Genomic DNA, 17,264 nt, shown 5'->3' with positions numbered 1-17,264 from the left:
GAGAATGCCTTTCAAGGAGACAAGGGAAGGGACCAATCAGCCATAACACTAAAACCACCTGCCTAATAAGCTTGTTCTGTCAGAACTGCACTGATCCATTGAGGCATGAACTTCATGAAACCTCTAAAGGTGTGCTGTGGTCCTATAAGTTGTGAGGTGGGGCCTAAGACACTATTTGCTTTTAATGCTTGGCAAAAGTGATTGTATGTACAGAAAATGTCCAAATGTTTGTGGACACCCCTTCTAATGAATGCATTTAGCTCCTTTAATGTGCACTCATTGCTGACACAGATGTGCAATTGAAGCTATTGGCACCATGCTGCCTAATGCCAGGCGTGGGCTAGTAGAGGGGTATAAAGCCCCCCAGCATTGAGCTGTGGAGCAGTGGAAGAACTGTGTTCTCTGGATATGATGAATGGTGGAGCTCCACCCAGTACTTTTGGATGGGATGAGTTGGGGAGTTGTGGACGAGGTGAGGTGGTAATCATCATCATCCAACATCCTGACCTCACTGATCCTCACAGCAGTCATGCCCCAGTCTAGTGAAAGCTTTACCTGGACTTTCACACCCTTGATTTCAGGAGAAGCAATGAATGAGCAGGTGTCCCGATACTTTTGTCCTTATATTGTACGTATAATACTGTAAAGGCTCTTGTGTAGAGTGTCCAGAGTGTAGAGCAAATGTAGTGATCTGCCTGATTCTCTGACTCTCCGTTTGTAAATGTGGAGTGTGTTCTGTGCTGACCACAGGGCTTGGGGAAGACCATCCAGGCCATTTCCTTCCTGGCCCACCTGTATGAGGAGGGGAACCGAGGGCCGCATCTCATCACTGTCCCTTCATCCACTCTGGGTGAGAAGAATTGCTAGTGATTTCAGTTAAATGTGATCTGTAATGCATGTCAGTGATGGTTGGTTCCCTTGGTGGAGAAGACGGCATCTGCTGAATTCAAAACGCTGCTCTTTGTTAGACGAAGTTGCACATTTTTAAAACTGCACATATTACAGGGGTAAGTTCAGGGGGCAGATCCCTCCTCTATGCAGGGTAACTCCAGCATAATTTCAAACATCCATGCCTCACTTATACAGTAATGCATCTGCAAATATGTATATGGACAGGTATTGATTTTACAGCATGGAGACCAAGGGAGCACTGGTATTGGGAACCTGTAGTTTCACATCACTTCACTCTTAAAAGTAGTTTTAAGGAGTTTGAAGAACCTTCAAACAGGTGAAGAACCGTTACATGCACTTCTTTACCCCCTTAACACAGGAAAGCTTATTATACACTAAGGTGTTTGCTACAGGGACTTGGCGGGGCTATTCTTTGGTCATAAGAGTGTATAATAATAGGCTGTTTTAAGGGGTTAAACCTTTCAAAGGTTCTTTGCACATGAACCTCTTTTACATTTACATTAAAGGCGTTTAGCAGACGCTCTTCTCCAGAGCGACTTACAAAAGTGCTTCACTGTTTACCCAAGAAGAACCTCAGCTAGTTTAAATAGACTAATAATTCAAAGATACTCTAAGTTTAGACTCTACTAAACACAAGTCAGTAAGGAGACCACTCTGCTATTCACCCAAGTACTCTCAGAAGAGGAGGGTCATCAGTCTGGGTTTGAGGACAGCGAGCGTTGGACTCTGCTGTTCGGACACCCAGGGGAAGTTCGTTCCACCACTTCGGTGCAGGACAGAAAAAAAAAGTCTGGACGCTCGTCTTCCGTGGATCTTAATGGATGGCGGGTCGAGCCGAGCCGTACTTGAAGCTGGAAGGGCTCTTGGTGTGGATCTGGGCTTTGTAGGCCAGCGTCAAGGTTTTGAATCTGATGTGGGCAGCAGCTACAGTGACATGGCTGAATTTAGGAACGTTGAAGACGACCCATGCTGCTGCATTCTGGATAAGTTACAGGGGCCTGATGGTGCGCAGAGGGAGAGCAGCCAGAAGAGAGCTGCAGTGGTCAAGTCTCGAAGTGACGAGAGACTGAACGACCACCTGGGCAACTCTCTAGAGAGGAAGGGTGGAATTCTCTGGATGTTGTACAGGAGAAATCTGCAGGACCGAGTTACGTTTGCAACATGACTTGAGAACGATAACTGATCATCCATGACTACACCAAGGCTTCCAGCTTCTGTAGAAGGAGTGACCAGTGAGTTCTCAAAGGAGATGGCAAGATCGTTTGAAGTCCAGCAGTTCCCGGCAGTTCCCTTTTAAAGAAATGCTTCTTTATGAAACCAAAACAAGGTTCTAGTATGGCATCCCTGACAGAAGCCTTTATAGCACCTTTATGAATAGAATGATTCATGGCATTCAGGACATCCCCCCCCCCACACACACAGATATGGAGCATGTATATTAACAGTGGTCAGAACATCTAAGGTGTGTGTTTCTGTTGGCAGATAATTGGGTTCGGGAGCTAAACCTCTGGTGTCCGAGCTTGAAAGTGCTGGTTTATTACGGTAAGGCTGATTTTGACTGTCATTCTGTGACAGAGATCTGGGAGTTTGGGAGTCTGCTTGGGTCTGTTCTAATCCATATGTACCTCCTTAGGGTCTATCGAGGAACGAAGATGTGTCCGCTATGAGATTTTGAATGAAATGGTGGACTACAACATCATCGTCTCAACGTGAGTCAGATCAGCATGTGGAGTTCACCTGTAGGCAGAATTCCTCCCCTTAAATTGCAGTCTTGTCCATGCAAAAGCTATATGGACACCACTGCGAACTGCCCTAGGCCTCATCCATGTGTATCCAGATATTATATTACTAGTATGACTCTATGGGTTACGCAGCGTTACACAGCAGCAGTTCTGGAGAGAGGTTCTCCTCCTGCAGCTCCACCACCAAAGCTCCATAGTGCAGTAGCAGCAGCAGCGCTCCAGCCCGGAGAATGACGGAGACGCCGTTCTCCCAATGTTATAGCCAGTGGAGCATCAGCATGATCCTGAAGCTGTTGATTTAAGGTAGAATTGCTGCATAATGTTGCTATAATAGGTTAAATAAAGTATTACAAATATGTAAAATTGCATAGTTGAGTAGTTTACCACAGAGCTCTAATGCATCATGCAACATGAGCATTTCTGGATAGGTCAGAAAGCCTGGGTTTCACTGTAATGCACCACCAAGCCCACGCCTTCCAAAGGGCACGCATTCTGTCAGCGCTGATACCTTGAACAAAGAGCTGGACCCTTCGTAAAACACCTGTACGTGAACTTGAGTAGGGCCAGGGCAAATATGTATCTCCACACCATCGCTGCACAATAACACAGGGCCACGAACCGCGCGAAGTTGCTCAGCACGTGCTCGTGCTAATGGCGCTAAGCGTCTCACTGAATCTGAAAAGGTCCAGGTAAAGTGACCCTAGGCCATTCAATTATTCATGGTAATGAAGCGTGGAGCTGCTCCGTAGGCTGCTTCTTAAGACCAGCTCCTTTTGAATGGGTAAGATGGGTAATGCTGGATCAGCTCACCCAGAACAGACAGTATAGTTGTAATCCATTAGCATGGGACAAACAAGAGCTGATCCTGGATCAGCTGGTGTTATGCTAACGAGCCCTGCTTTGCTCTGTGCTCCCAGGTACAATTTGGCCATCGGGAATGCCAGCGACCGCAGCCTGTTTCGCAAGCTTAAGCTGGAATACGCCGTGTTTGACGAAGGACACATGTTGAAGAACATGAGCTCACTGCGCTATCGCCACCTCATGGCCATCAATGTAAGTGCATTTGATGTGGGGGAAACGGGACATTGGCGGGATAGTTTGGTGGAAAATCGAATGTAGTCAAAATCTCCCACCTGCGGTTTTTAGCTGTGCTGAACTCCTCTGTCCTTCTGCCCATGTTTACAGTGTCAGAAATCACAGAAGTCTCTTAGCTCTGGCCATTTTTGAGCATTTCAGCGTCCGGCAGGGGGGTCTTTCGCCTAATATTTGTCTTATTGTTTTTGTGCAAGAATGAGAAACACATTTATATATATATAATGTATAATGCTCTTTATCGTACTTGTAAGACCCTCTGGGGATAACTTGGGGGTCCTAAAGACTGCTCATTGTGCTTATATCATGAAAAGGCACTGTTTAAGGCAGTCATTTCTTTAGGGTAAGGGGAAACATTTAGAAAATTGAATTTTTTGACAACTATTTTATTAAAGTGACAAACTGTGAGGCTTTTATTTTCAACTGGAGCAGCAGGTTCTTTTTTTATAAAGCACATGACTGCTGTAGGGGGCGTGATGATGCAGCAGGTAGCATGGATGCTGCACAGCTTCGGGGCTTCCTGGGCTTGAGGGTACCCTCCTCTGTATACTCCAATTTTCTCCCACTTCTCTAAAAGGTGTGTGGTAACCTGTAATGGACTGGTGCCCTATCTGGGGGCATTCTTGCCTTGTTCCGGTGGGCTCTGGACAAAGTTTTAGGAAACCTGTCAAACATCCATTTAAAAAAATAAATAAATTCTATATCGGCTATAATCAGAGCTCACTAACTTGCTAACTTGCTAAACCTACTCACCACCATTTTCAAGGGTGCTTGAAAAAACATGCTTTTATAAAACCCCTATAAATGTTTCTGTCTGCACACGGCTGTCCATTCCCATCTCCATTCCTTAACGGCTCTTCAGCCAAGATCTGGCAGCAAGGCCATTAAGAATAAATGACCTGAGCTCCATTACACCTCCAGGGTCTTCAGGAGTGTATTTTTCCAAGGTTAGGGTTAGCCAACACCTGAGCAGTCGAGTTAGATAGGATCCTCTTGAGAGCACCTAAACAAGCTTAATGGAGATTCCTTAAGAACTCCCCACAAGCTTCTATTGTATCTAGATACACTATTTGTCCAAATGTTTGTGGACACTCTTGAATGAATGCATTCGGCTAATTTAAGTTGCACCCATGGCTGATGTGCAAATGCACACACACAGCTTGTCTAGTCTAGCCTGTAAAGAAGTATTGGTAGAATATAGAATAGAATAGAACACTCTCTGGAGCCTATTGGCACCATGCCTAATAATAATAATAATGATAATAATAGTAATACATATATAATGCTCTGTTACAATCCCAGGCTTGCTTTACAAAATAAGGACAGAAGTATTGTTAAGAGAAAGATCTTCAGGTGGGATTTGAAGGAAGAGTAAGTCGTACAGTCCCGGAGAGATTGGGGTAGGGAATTCTAGAGTTTAGGTGGCACAGCACTGAAGGAGCTGTGAAGGAGCTAAGATACACAGGGGTCAGACCATGAGGGGCTTTAAAGGTATCTTAAGGCGGGATGTTACTAAGAAGGACAAAATCAGGGGTGTTGCATCAGGAGCAGTTGCTGATTTGTGAATTTCCCCACTGCGGGACTAATAAAGGACTATCTTATCTTATCTTAGTAAGTAAAGGCCGGAGATAGGCAGCATTATGAAGATGAATGAGCCGAGTTAATGACCTGCCATGAGCCTCAAAGCTGAGCACAATCAAACACAATCAAACTTCTAACAACAGACGAAAGTCTTACAGACACGTCATCTATTCCAGGCGTGGGCTAGTAGAGGGGTATAAAGCCCCCCAGCATTGTGCAGCTGTGGAGCAGTGGAATAACTGTGTTCTCTGGAATGATGGTGGTGGAGCTCCATCCAGTACTTATGGGATGAGTTAACGGGGCAAAGCTGGCTTGGCGGTTAGAGCTTTGGGCTATTGCTGATTTGTTGGTTTGGGCCCTTGAGCAAGGCTGAGTTGGGGAGTTTGGGATGAGATGGGATGAGGTGGGGTGGTGATTGTTATCCAACATCCTGACCTTGACTCTTGTCTTTGAATGCAATCAAATCCTCACAGCAATGCTCCTCCAAAATAAAAAGAGACAGACAACAGAAGCAGGATCAGCTCTTTTTAATTCCCTTGATTTTAGAAGAAACAATCAGTGTGTCCCAATACTTTTGTCCATGTAGTGTATGTCAGACACTGAGGATGACTTGGCTGATGTACTATATTTGGATTTAGGGAAAATCTTATCTTATTCTCATGCAGAACGTGTGTGTGTGTGTGTGTGTGTGTGTGTGTGTGTGTGTGTGTGTGTGTGTGTCTTCTCCACAGGCCAAGTACCGGCTGCTGCTGACCGGAACCCCACTGCAGAACAACCTGCTGGAGCTGATGTCTCTGCTGAACTTCATCATGCCCAACATGTTCTCCAGCAGCACCTCACAGATTGCCAAGATGTTCGCCATGGTAGGAAGTGCACAGAGAAGCGTGGCTGTCCTAAAGCTGGATTCTCCACTCCTAGTCCTTTCCTAAAAAGTCTAGCCTGCTTGGTCAGGACCAGCAGAATGGCTCTTTGTAAAGTGCTTTTCACAAAAGCTCCATGATTAATTTTTCAAACCTGAAAAAGCAGAAAGCAGAACTACCTTTATGGTTACTGAGGTACAAATTATGGTCCTGATATTTTTATACCTTCATATATTTTTTAAGCCCTTAAAATACAATGCAACAAGAAACGCACCATTTAACCAGGCCCATGTTCCTGCAACTACAGTATTCTCATAAAACTGGCTTCACAGGGCTTCACAGAACTTCACTGAACTCACAGCTGGCTTAATTAAAAACAACATCTGAGACTAACGTTTGCCAGAGAACAGCGAACAGACCAAGGCCAGGACTTCAGGTCCCTGATGTTGTTTTTTTGGACAGTAAGGGTTTCCTCCTTGCTCCCCTCAGACTTGTCTGGCCTCTTTCTGATGGTAGATGCTGTACATCAGCTGTGGCGTGAGAGCTACCTGCTACCATAATGACATTATAGGAGGCTTGAAGGCTTCTTTACCCAGCTTGAGGTTCTGCTGTTGGGCTGGACTTGCTAGGATGGTCTGATCTGTTTATGTTGGTCAGCTGTTCCACTTGTAGATGATTTAGTGGACGGTGGAACAGTGTCTGATTAACTGTTCTGAGATCTGAGATTCCTCTACATCTCCACCCTTCTTTCTGAAGGCCTCAAGAGCAGACCAGACTAAACGTCTGAGGATTAAATAAGACTCCAGACTCCTCCAGAATAGTCCTCCACGTTCTGATTATCTGCAGCTGATGTTCTGCACCTGACTCTGATTCTACACTTTTAAAAGAGGAATAATCCATTAATTCTATTTTATTATTATTTTATTAATGATGATTAAAGACGATTAATGACGTTTCTTCAGGTGTGTGAGTTTAGTTAGATCATCTCCATCTCTCAGTGCTGATCACATGCAGATCAAACCTCCAGATGTTTGAATATGGTAAAACAGCTGCACGGTGATAGCTGGTGAGTGTATTAGGGTGGGAAAGGACTGGGCTGGTTCCTGCTGGTGGAGATCACAATGAATGCTCTTTCCTCATCCCTTCAGGGAATGTGTGTGTGTGTGTGTGTGTGTGTGTGTGTGTGTGTGTGTGTGTGTGTGTGTGTTCATGCATTTTAAGGGCACAAATGATTTGGTCCTCTGCAGGAAACCCAGAGAGCCCAGAAAGATTCTGGAATGAACTAAGGGGTCATATCTAAGACAAATGGGGGCTCATATTAGATAGACATGGCTACAGTTTTGTGTAGCTGTGGTTGTGCGTTGCTGGTTGTGTGTTTGGATTGAATGAGGTGCAATAGTTTGTGTGCCCTTTTTATGTGCTGATGTGACAAATACACTAGTAACACTCAACCAACCACGGCAACCAATTGGAAACACCCTAGCAACTACCTGAGGCACAGGGCCCTGGGTGGTCCAGCTGACTAAGGCGCTGTCACTGAGATCAGAGGATCGCTTGTTCAAATCCCGATCACATGGATTTGCTCTCTCTAGGGCGGGTAGATGGCGCTCTCCCACACAACCACCCAGTAACAGTGTAGCAAACACATAGAAACCACTTTACAACACCATAGCACTGTGTAACACCATAGCTACCACCTGAAATACCATTCTATAGCACCCATCTAGCAACCACTTAGCAACACCGTAGCAACCACCTAGCGACACCATAGTAACCACCTGGTATACCATAGCAAAACCATAGTAGCCACCTAGCAACAGCCTAACTCTACATAACACCATGACAGCCACCTACCAAGACTGTATCTAGCAACCGCCTAGTAACACTATAGAAAATACTTAGCAACCATTTTGCAACACCATAGCAACCACCTGGAATACCATGGCAATCATCTAGCAAGACTATAGCACCCATCTAGCAACCACTTAGCAACACCATAGCAAAACCATAGCCAAACACCCAGCAGCAACAACAACACTGCCACCTATTGTGATAGCGTAGCATCGGTCCAGCCACTGCCTGGAAGTGGGAACCACTAAAGCTCTGCAACTGTTCTGCAGTTCCCTCAGCTGCTGTTTCACGATAAATGGACCAATAGAAATGATCCAGAATGACATGGAACCATTTAATTACTTGAACCCTGATTTTGAACCTGATTTTGAAGAGAACTCAGGCATGCTTGTATACGTGGCAGTCCATGACACCCTGACATTGTATTTAAACAAGTGTGTGTGTGTGTGTGTGTGTGTGTGTGTGTGTGTGTGTGTGTGTGTGTGTGTGTGTTTGTCCATCAGAAATCCTCGGAGGAGCAGAGCAGCTTTGAGAGGGACCGAATCGCTCATGCTAAACGCATCATGAAACCCTTCATCCTGCGGCGAATCAAGAGCGAGGTACTGCACAACCTGCTGGCCGCATGCATACTGGATGAGAGGAAATACATAATGCAGCTGCTTTCAGAATGCCTATGCATGTGTGTGTGTGTGTGTGTGTGTGTGTGTGTGTGTTTGAGTTTGAGTTTGAGAATGTGTTGCACAACATCTCTGATCCATTATTCAGCTCCTGCATGTTTATGCGTTTTGGTTCACGGGTCACGGGAGAGAGACTTCTGGACACTGGGTGTTGTTTTGGGTCAGTAACGGGCCGTGCTGTGCTCGGGCCACGCTGTGTGGGCTTTGCTTCTGTAATTTAACACGCACTCAGATCAGAATTGGATCAGATTTGGGCCTCTTTTGCCTGGTAATGTGAACGTAGGCTGTAATTAGTGAGTAAATGAGTCATTACCAAAAAGGGGAAAGACCCAAAGCAGACGTTTAAGCACCCTGCAAGGTTCACAGCCTAGAAACCTGCTTTTCGTAGCAGCTAAGAGTCTCTCAGTTCTTGCTTACCAACATCCTGGCACTAAGTAACACCATAGCAACCACCTGGAATACTGTGGCAACCACCTATTACCAACACTACAGCAAACCAACTAGCAAAACTATTACAACCTTCTAGCAACCACCTGAAATAGCATTGCAACCACTCAGCAAAATGATTACATCCACCTACCAACCATTTAGTAACACCATAGCAACCATCTTGTACCACTTAGTAACCACATTGCATTAAGTAATACCCCAGCAGTAGCAAACCAACTAGAAAAACTATTACAGCCTTCTAGCAACCACTTGAAATAGCATAGCTTCCACCCCGCAAAATGATTACATCCACCTAGCAACAATTTAGGAACACCATAGCAACCACCTAGTACCACTTAGTAACACCAGTGCATTATGTAACACCCTAGCATTAAGTAAGACTATAGGAACCACCCAGCAAAATGAGTACATCAACCTAGCAACCATTTAGTAACACCATAGCAACCACCTAGTACCACTTAGTAACTCCATTGCATTAAGTAATACCCCAGCAGTAAGCAGTAAGTAACACTACAGCAAACCAACTAGCAAAACTATAACAACCTTCTAGCAACCACCTCAAACACCTAAGCAACATATCGCCATAGCAACCCCTTAATTTTGCTTAAAAAGTTGAAAACGGGATTTCGTCTTAAATGTTGGGCCTATGTTCAGTTCATCATCATCTCACCAAACTATTCATAGGAACAACATTTTGACCGGGGGTGCCCAAACTTTTGCATGCCACTGTATGTATATTAGCATGTATCAGCTCTGAATATCAGACAAATCATCACTGGCGTTAGCAGTTATCTGAAGACGCTGATCTGATTCTGATCTCCTCCTCACTCCTGCGCCCGGCAGGTCCTGAAGCAGCTTCCCGCGAAGGAGGAGCAGATCGAGTTCTGCCCCATGAGCGAGAAGCAGCAGCAGCTTTATGACGACCTGTTCAACAAACTGAAGAACGCCAGGAACGAGGAGAGTACGTGTGAGGAAGGCTGTAGGGATGAAGATGATGATGATGATGATGAGGGGATTAGCTGTAGCCTCTGTGAAGGACGCTAAGCTTTTCACAGACAGCATGAAAGCGTCAGTGTTGGCTCTTTCAGTTTGTGCACAAGTTAAACCTGCTGTCTTTTCCAGACTCTCGTCTTTTCTTATTTTAATTCCAGTGCTGTGCTTTTCAGGGCCTTTGAAATTGAAATTGGATGAAGTGCTTGCAATTTTAATCACTCGAGAAACAAGAGAGAACCAAAAAAAAACAGCCTTCATCATCCTTCTCCTCATCAGACATTACTATTCCCTTTCTTTTTGTGATGAACTTTTTATTACATTTCAGTCCCGGGGGGTGGAGGTATGGAGAGGGTGGGGGTGGGGGGGGGGTAAGTCTGTAAGTCTGAGAATAGATCTCAGTAGTAGGTGTAAATCTTTGACCTTGCAGTGATTTGGTTGAGTGCATCATGAAGTCTTACATTTCAGCTTGATTTTAAAACACACACAGAATATGGGGCTGAGTGGTGCGTTAGTGCCATCACTGGGAGATCGCCGGTTCACAGCCGTCCGTGGCCGGGAGTCCTAGAGGCTGTTTGCACGTTGCGAGCCAGGTGGTCTATTCTGTGCTTAGTTACCAGTAGATACAGCAAACCACCTAGCAAAACTATTACAACCTTCTAGCAACCAACTGAAATACCATAGCAACCACCCAGCAAAATAATTATATCCACCTAGCAACCATTTAGTAACACCACAGCAACCACCTAGTACCACTTAGTAACTCCATTGCATTAAGTAACACCCCAGCACTAAGTAACACTATATCAACCACCTAGCAAAACTATTACAACTTTCTAGCAACCAACTGAAATACCATAGCAACCACCCAGCAAAATAATTATATCCACCTAGCAACCATTTAGTAACACCACAGCAACCACCTAGTACCACTTAGTAACTCCATTGCCTTACGTAACACCCTAGCACTAAGTAACACTATATTAACCACCTAGCAAAACTATTACAACCTTCTAGCAACCAACTGAAATACCATAGCAACCACCCAACAAAATAATTATATCTACCTAGCAACAATTTAGTAACACCACAGCAACCACCTAGTACCACTTAGTAACTCAATTTCATTAAGTAACACCCCAGCACTAAGTAACACTATATCAACCACCTAGCAAAACTATTACAACCTTCTAGCAACCAACTGAAATACCATAGCAACCACCCAACAAAAAAACAGCCTTCATCATCCTTCTTCTCATCAGACATTACTATTCCCTTTCTTTTTGTGATGAACTTTGTATTACATTTCAGTCCCGGGGGGTGGAGGTATGGAGAGGGTGGGGGTAGGGGGGTAAGTCTGTAAGTCTGAGAATAGATCTCAGTAGTAGGTGTAAATCTTTGACCTTGAAGTGATTTGGTTTGAGTGCATCATACACAGATTTACACAAATTTACAGTATTGATCAATAATAAACTCTGAATAAATAGACTGATTTAATTGAATTCTGATGTAACTGATTGTGATTGATTGTCATTCTAAACCTACAGCAGATGAATCACCACCTTCAGGCTGATGCATCAGTGCATTTTACTGCATGAGGGCAGGACTGAGAAATGACTGCAGCAGTAGCAGTAGACTGATCCCTCCTCTGCACATCTTTAGCATGTTTCCTGCAGAATGGCTAACGTCCTGTCTGATGCCCCCCCCCAGAACGGGAGTTGACCAACGTGATGATGCAGCTGAGGAAGATGGCCAATCACCCGCTGCTGCACCGCCAGTACTACACCAGCAAGCGCCTGTCTGCTATGAGCCAACTCATGCTGAAGGTGTGGATATAGACTCAGGGTGTTTATTTACTTCATAGAGACAATGCTAGGAACATTGCTGTGAGGATATGATTGCATTCAGTGATGAGAGTCATCCCCAACTCCCAAACTCATCCCATTAAAAATATTGGATGGAGCACCACTGACACAGTTCCACTGCTCTACAGCTCAATGGCCCTCTACTAGCCCACGCCTGGCGTTAGGCAGCATGGTGCCAATAGGTTCATGTTTATGTATCTGCTCCAGAGAGTCCTATTCTATTGGCAGTACTTCTCTACAGGGACTAGACAAGCTCTGTGTATACATTTGCACATCTGTGCCAGCAATGGGTGCAGCTTAAAGTGAAGCTGAATGCATTCATTAGACGGGGTGTCCACAAACATTTGGTGGACACCTTTAGGGTAGATGGAGCTTATCGATAGAGGGCAGGAGTGTGTAGCGACCCGCGCCTTGGTGTTTGTGCATCTGAGCAATTCTCTCTTGACCTGCAGGAGCCCAGCCACCGAGAGTCAGACCCAGCTCTGATCAAGGAGGACATGGCCCTGATGTCAGACTTTGAGCTCCATCGGTTGTGCCAGCAGTACCCTGCACTACATGAGCACCAACTGGACATGGACCTGCTGCAGGACTCAGGGAAGCTCCATCTCCTCATTCAGATTCTAACGGACCTCAAAGAACAGGTCGGGGGGTTGAACTAACTTCTAGGACATAAAAGCGAGATACAGTGATGTGGGTTGACTCACCATGCTTTTGCTCCTCCCCCAGGGTGACCGAGTAGTGCTCTTTAGCCAGTTCACCATGATGCTGGACATCCTGGAGGTGCTGCTCAAACACCATAAACACAGATACATTCGTCTGGACGGCTCCACACCCATGGGTGACAGGTAGGCCAATCAAGGAACCAAGGATGGAGATTGGGTTAGGTTGAAAATGGCCCACCAGCCAAAAATAAAAAAAACTCTCAGTTGTGGCTCTGTGGTCAGAAACTAGCCATAGGATGGCTTTTAGAGATTATGTGCGCATCAGCAGATATGAAGACCTATAATATGCAACGAGTTCAGGTGTCAGGTAATTGCACGTGCAAGAAAATAGGGATATTTGGTAGCATTATTTTCATTTACATTTACATTTAAGGCATTTAGCAGACGCTCTTATCCAGAGTGACTTTACCCAAGAAGAACCTCAGCTAGTTTGAATAGACTAATAATTCAAAGCTCCTCTAATCTTAGACTCTACTAAACACAAGTCAGTAAGGTGACCACTCTGCTATTCGCCCAAGTCCTCTCAGAAGAGGAGGGTCTTCAGTCTGGGTTTGAGGACAGCGAGCGTTGGACTCTGCTGTTCGGACACCCAGGGGAAGCTCGTTCCACCACTTCGGTGCAGGACAGTAAAAAGTCTGGACGCTCGTCTTCCGTGGATCTTAAAGGATGGCGGGTCGAGCCGAGCCGTACTTGAAGCCGGAAGGGCTCTTGGTGCGGATCGGCTTTTGACCATCGCCATCAAGTACGGAGGGGCTGGCCCAGTCTTGGCTTTGTACACCAGAGTCAAGGTTTTGAATCTGATCTGGGCAGCAGCTACAGCATTTATATTATATTATATTTATATAATATTTTTCTTCTACAGCATAATGGTGGGAATACATTAATACTTCATGTAAAACTTCCATACTAGGTGGTCAGGGGATTTGATTTATTTTATTTTATAATGCCCCCTGCACTTGAATATCATGTCCCGATCAAGTGTTTTATGGCAGAAACAAACACTATGCTTGTTTTAAATGTATATAGTATAGTATACTATGATTTAAATGTATATAGTAAAATATATCTCAACATTTTTGGCAGTAATTCTGTTGATATACTGTATATAATAAAGTTCTGTTCATGTGGAAATGATGTCAGATGCTGCTTTTTCAGTGTACTTGGCCTTTTCACTGATCAGACATTACTGTGTATGTAGACTCTCACTCTATGGCCCTCTTTCTCCTTCCACAGAATTGTGCTGATCGACCAGTTTAACACGGATCAGGACATCTTTGTGTTCCTGCTGTCCACCAGGGCTGGGGGACTGGGCATTAACCTGACCTCCGCTAATGTGGTCATCCTTCATGATATAGATTGCAACCCTTATAATGACAAACAGGCAGAGGACCGCTGCCACCGTGTCGGCCAAACCAGGTCAGAAAGTTTGTTATCGGACAGCTGCGGGAAAAGTTAAACCAGAAATGCTAACATGGCTAAAGCTGACCGCTGTTAGGGAGCAGGGGACAGATTCACAAAAGTGTCTAAGCAAGAATTCTTAGATGTGCTTTATTTTTTTTTAATTACAGTTAAGATTAAAGTTAAGACATTGTTATTCTTCAAAAATCTTCGTAAGCTTGTTTTAATATTTAATATTGAATATTATTTTTCCAATAATAATTCTCTAAAGTCATCAGTTTAAAGCAGCTTTATGCTAAAACTAGTTTTTGTGCTCCTGGGCATTTGTGCTTTTGAGCCACCACTGAAGGACACGTTTACATGCATTTCTGGACAATGATATATATTGAAATATAAGTGATATTAGTGGTTGCTGAAAGTGGGAGAAGCATGTGGACTGAGGTGGTAGAGTAATACTACAGGATTTTACACTGTTATGACTTGGATTATGCAGCGTTACACAGTCTTCGTGAGTGTTAACCTGCTGTTTCTCCAAAGTCACATAGTGCAGTTAGCAGCATGAAGTGCCCAGAATAGGTGAGTTGATGACCTCTCTGTTACAATCAGTAGAGCGTCAAATTGTCAGTCAGTGATACTTTTTTTATCATTTTATTTTAATTAAAAAATGTTGCAAATGTTGCTTTAATTAATTAAATTACAGAATTAATGTCTGATTTAACAGGATTCCAGAGATTTTCCTTTATTAAAGTACTGTTCGTTTCTACATAAGGAAAATGACAGCTTCCGATGCCATGACATAGTTATCATAATTTCTCCAATGTTTTTTCTGTTGGCTGTTCACTTCAAGCTCTTGTTTATGCGTTTTTTAAAATATATATAATATAATAATTATATATATTTTGATTGCTGAGTTTGATTCTGTTTGCCCTCCGTTTTGCCAGATTTAACTGAATTATGCAAAATTCAATTATGATGGGCTGTAAAATCCAGCATGAGTACATGCTGTCTAAGACAACAATATGTCTTAATTAAGATTAATTAAGAGGATATTTGAGAACCTTTTTACATTTTTATTTTAAGTTTTTATTTATTTAAACAAAATTGCATGTAACAACTTCTTAGTGTTTATCTTAACCTTCCTTGTAAGCTTTTCCCTAGCAAATCTTTTGTGAATCCGACCCCTGATAATCCTTGCTGTCATCACACAACCTCATATCTCCAAAATAGGATTAAAGAAGAATTTATTGCAGGTCATTTTGGATCGTTTCTTTTGGTCTATTTATCATGACCATTATTATCATTAATTTCTCACACAGTATAAAGCACATCTGGCTATTTAAAATAATTAAATATTACATATTTATATTCAAATTAAATATTTTAATTCACTAATAATAAGTATTGTATATAAATAATATAAAAGAATATCATTAGTATTAATGTATTTTGCATAGTAATATCCGCTCCTTTCCGTCTGTCTATGGTTTCAGCCATTGATCAGCTATTTTAGTGGAAGTAGTCCTTTGTCGTCTCCTCCTGGCCGTGACGTATCTGCGTTTTATATATAATGTCAGATAGACAGTATTTTTGTCTGTGCCCTCTGTTTCTGAACGCTTGTGTCCTGCTGCAGAACTGTTAAAGTGATCAAGCTGATAAGCAAGGACTCCATAGAGGACGCCATGCTCCGCATTGGCCAGCGGAAGCTCAAACTGGAGCAGGACATGACTGCCACTGAGGAGGGTGAGCTCATTTATAGATGCACACATTCAGGTGCCGTTGCGGTATTGATGATTAACCTTTTTTTCCCCACAAGGTCACCTCAGAATCAGCCTAGATCAGATTTTAAAAGCAGAGATATCTGATTTTTTTTATAATAATGTCATTAACTACCATCAGAACTGACTGCTCCTCTACAGTAACCTGCTTCTGCTCTCTTCCAGGTGATGAAGACACCATTCCTGATGACATGGCCTCCCTGCTAAAGGCCTCTCTGGGCCTCTGAAACCTGACCAACACTGGGACCTACATTAATGGTGTTCTTAACATTAGTATTTTACGTTTTGACTGAAGTACTGTAGCACAGCTGACCTTGACAGGCTTGCCATTAAAAAGGTGCAATGATCACAAATCTCACAAATTTTTTTTATTATTATTATTTTTTATTTGGAGTTTTCTCCGGAACGTTCTGCTGAAGCTGCAGCCGAATCTTTTGTTTACATTCTGAATGTACTGGAGTACTGTTTCCGAAGACATGAATCTTGTATTGTTTTTGTGGCGTGGGCAAAATTTGCCAGATGTTTAAATAAAAAAAAAGGAAAACGACGATAAGCGGTATTGATCACTCAGTCACAGAAATTGTGTGTTTGATCAGAAATAGAGCTGGAGGTACAAGCAGAGCAGCTCACGGGTAGCGTACATCCAGCTATGTTGAGCTTAGTTGCAGCTTGATGTAAATAAAGGATAAAGGAGACTTTATCGTTATTCGCATCACATGTGGTACATGAGGTGGAACAAAATTGTGATTGCAAGGTCCCAGTTACACCCAAAGAGCAATTTTTGAATAGATAAAATAATAGAATATAAAAAGGGTAGACATCAATAGGAAAAGTAGATAAATAAAAACAGTATGATCACAATTTGAGAAAGGGGTGAGGCAGCATGAATGATTGAGTAGCTGTAACATCATAACGTGTCAAGTGTGGGTAAAGTGTCCAAGTGTCCCGAAAAGTGTCCGTGCACCGTTCTGGGTGTGTGTGTACTCACTGCCCCTAGTTCACTAGTGTGTGTGTGTTCACTACCACAGATGGACAGTGTACATTGTACATTGACAAATACGTGCACCTTTACCTTTACAATGTTAAAAGCATGAGATCCTTGCTGAAAGCAAAGGTTGTGATGGGCTCAGCTCAGTTCATCAGTCGTATAAAGGGAAAGGGAACACTTGCCAACTGTGAAGCATGGGGGTGGATGGATCATTGCTTGGCATTGGAAATAGTGCCTGGATGGAGAAAATAATGGATTCCGAAAAATACCAGCGTAGTCCAGATGCAAAAAATTAAAAACCAGCTGGATTAACTGGAGACTTTCTGGAAAAATAATAATAATAATATGAGAGACAAAAATC

At 43.4% G+C, this 17,264-nt stretch overlaps 1 protein-coding gene across 2 annotated transcripts in view; it reads left to right on the top strand.

Moving 5' to 3' along the window:
- Window positions 1-16,454, top strand: part of smarcad1b (SNF2 related chromatin remodeling ATPase with DExD box 1b) — a 29,971-nt gene extending 13,517 nt beyond the window's left edge. For both annotated transcript variants that reach the window (XM_072659214.1, XM_072659215.1), the window contains 13 exons: window positions 751-850; window positions 2,395-2,454; window positions 2,546-2,621; window positions 3,572-3,707; window positions 6,059-6,190; window positions 8,542-8,637; window positions 10,009-10,126; window positions 11,866-11,981; window positions 12,473-12,661; window positions 12,747-12,865; window positions 13,976-14,158; window positions 15,771-15,880; window positions 16,081-16,454. In XM_072659214.1, coding sequence (XP_072515315.1) covers window positions 751-850; window positions 2,395-2,454; window positions 2,546-2,621; window positions 3,572-3,707; window positions 6,059-6,190; window positions 8,542-8,637; window positions 10,009-10,126; window positions 11,866-11,981; window positions 12,473-12,661; window positions 12,747-12,865; window positions 13,976-14,158; window positions 15,771-15,880; window positions 16,081-16,142 — 1,497 coding nt within the window. In that variant the 3' untranslated portion in view covers window positions 16,143-16,454. The remainder of the gene's footprint in view (window positions 1-750; window positions 851-2,394; window positions 2,455-2,545; window positions 2,622-3,571; window positions 3,708-6,058; window positions 6,191-8,541; window positions 8,638-10,008; window positions 10,127-11,865; window positions 11,982-12,472; window positions 12,662-12,746; window positions 12,866-13,975; window positions 14,159-15,770; window positions 15,881-16,080) is intronic.
- The last annotated feature ends 810 nt before the right edge of the window (window positions 16,455-17,264 follow it).

The sequence above is a fragment of the Salminus brasiliensis genome, chromosome 16, assembly GCF_030463535.1.
Source record: "Salminus brasiliensis chromosome 16, fSalBra1.hap2, whole genome shotgun sequence".
NCBI classification, from domain to species: domain Eukaryota; kingdom Metazoa; phylum Chordata; class Actinopteri; order Characiformes; family Bryconidae; genus Salminus; species Salminus brasiliensis.
The sequence above is the reverse complement of the archived record's forward strand: the minus strand, read 5'-3'. Positions and strand labels throughout refer to the sequence as shown.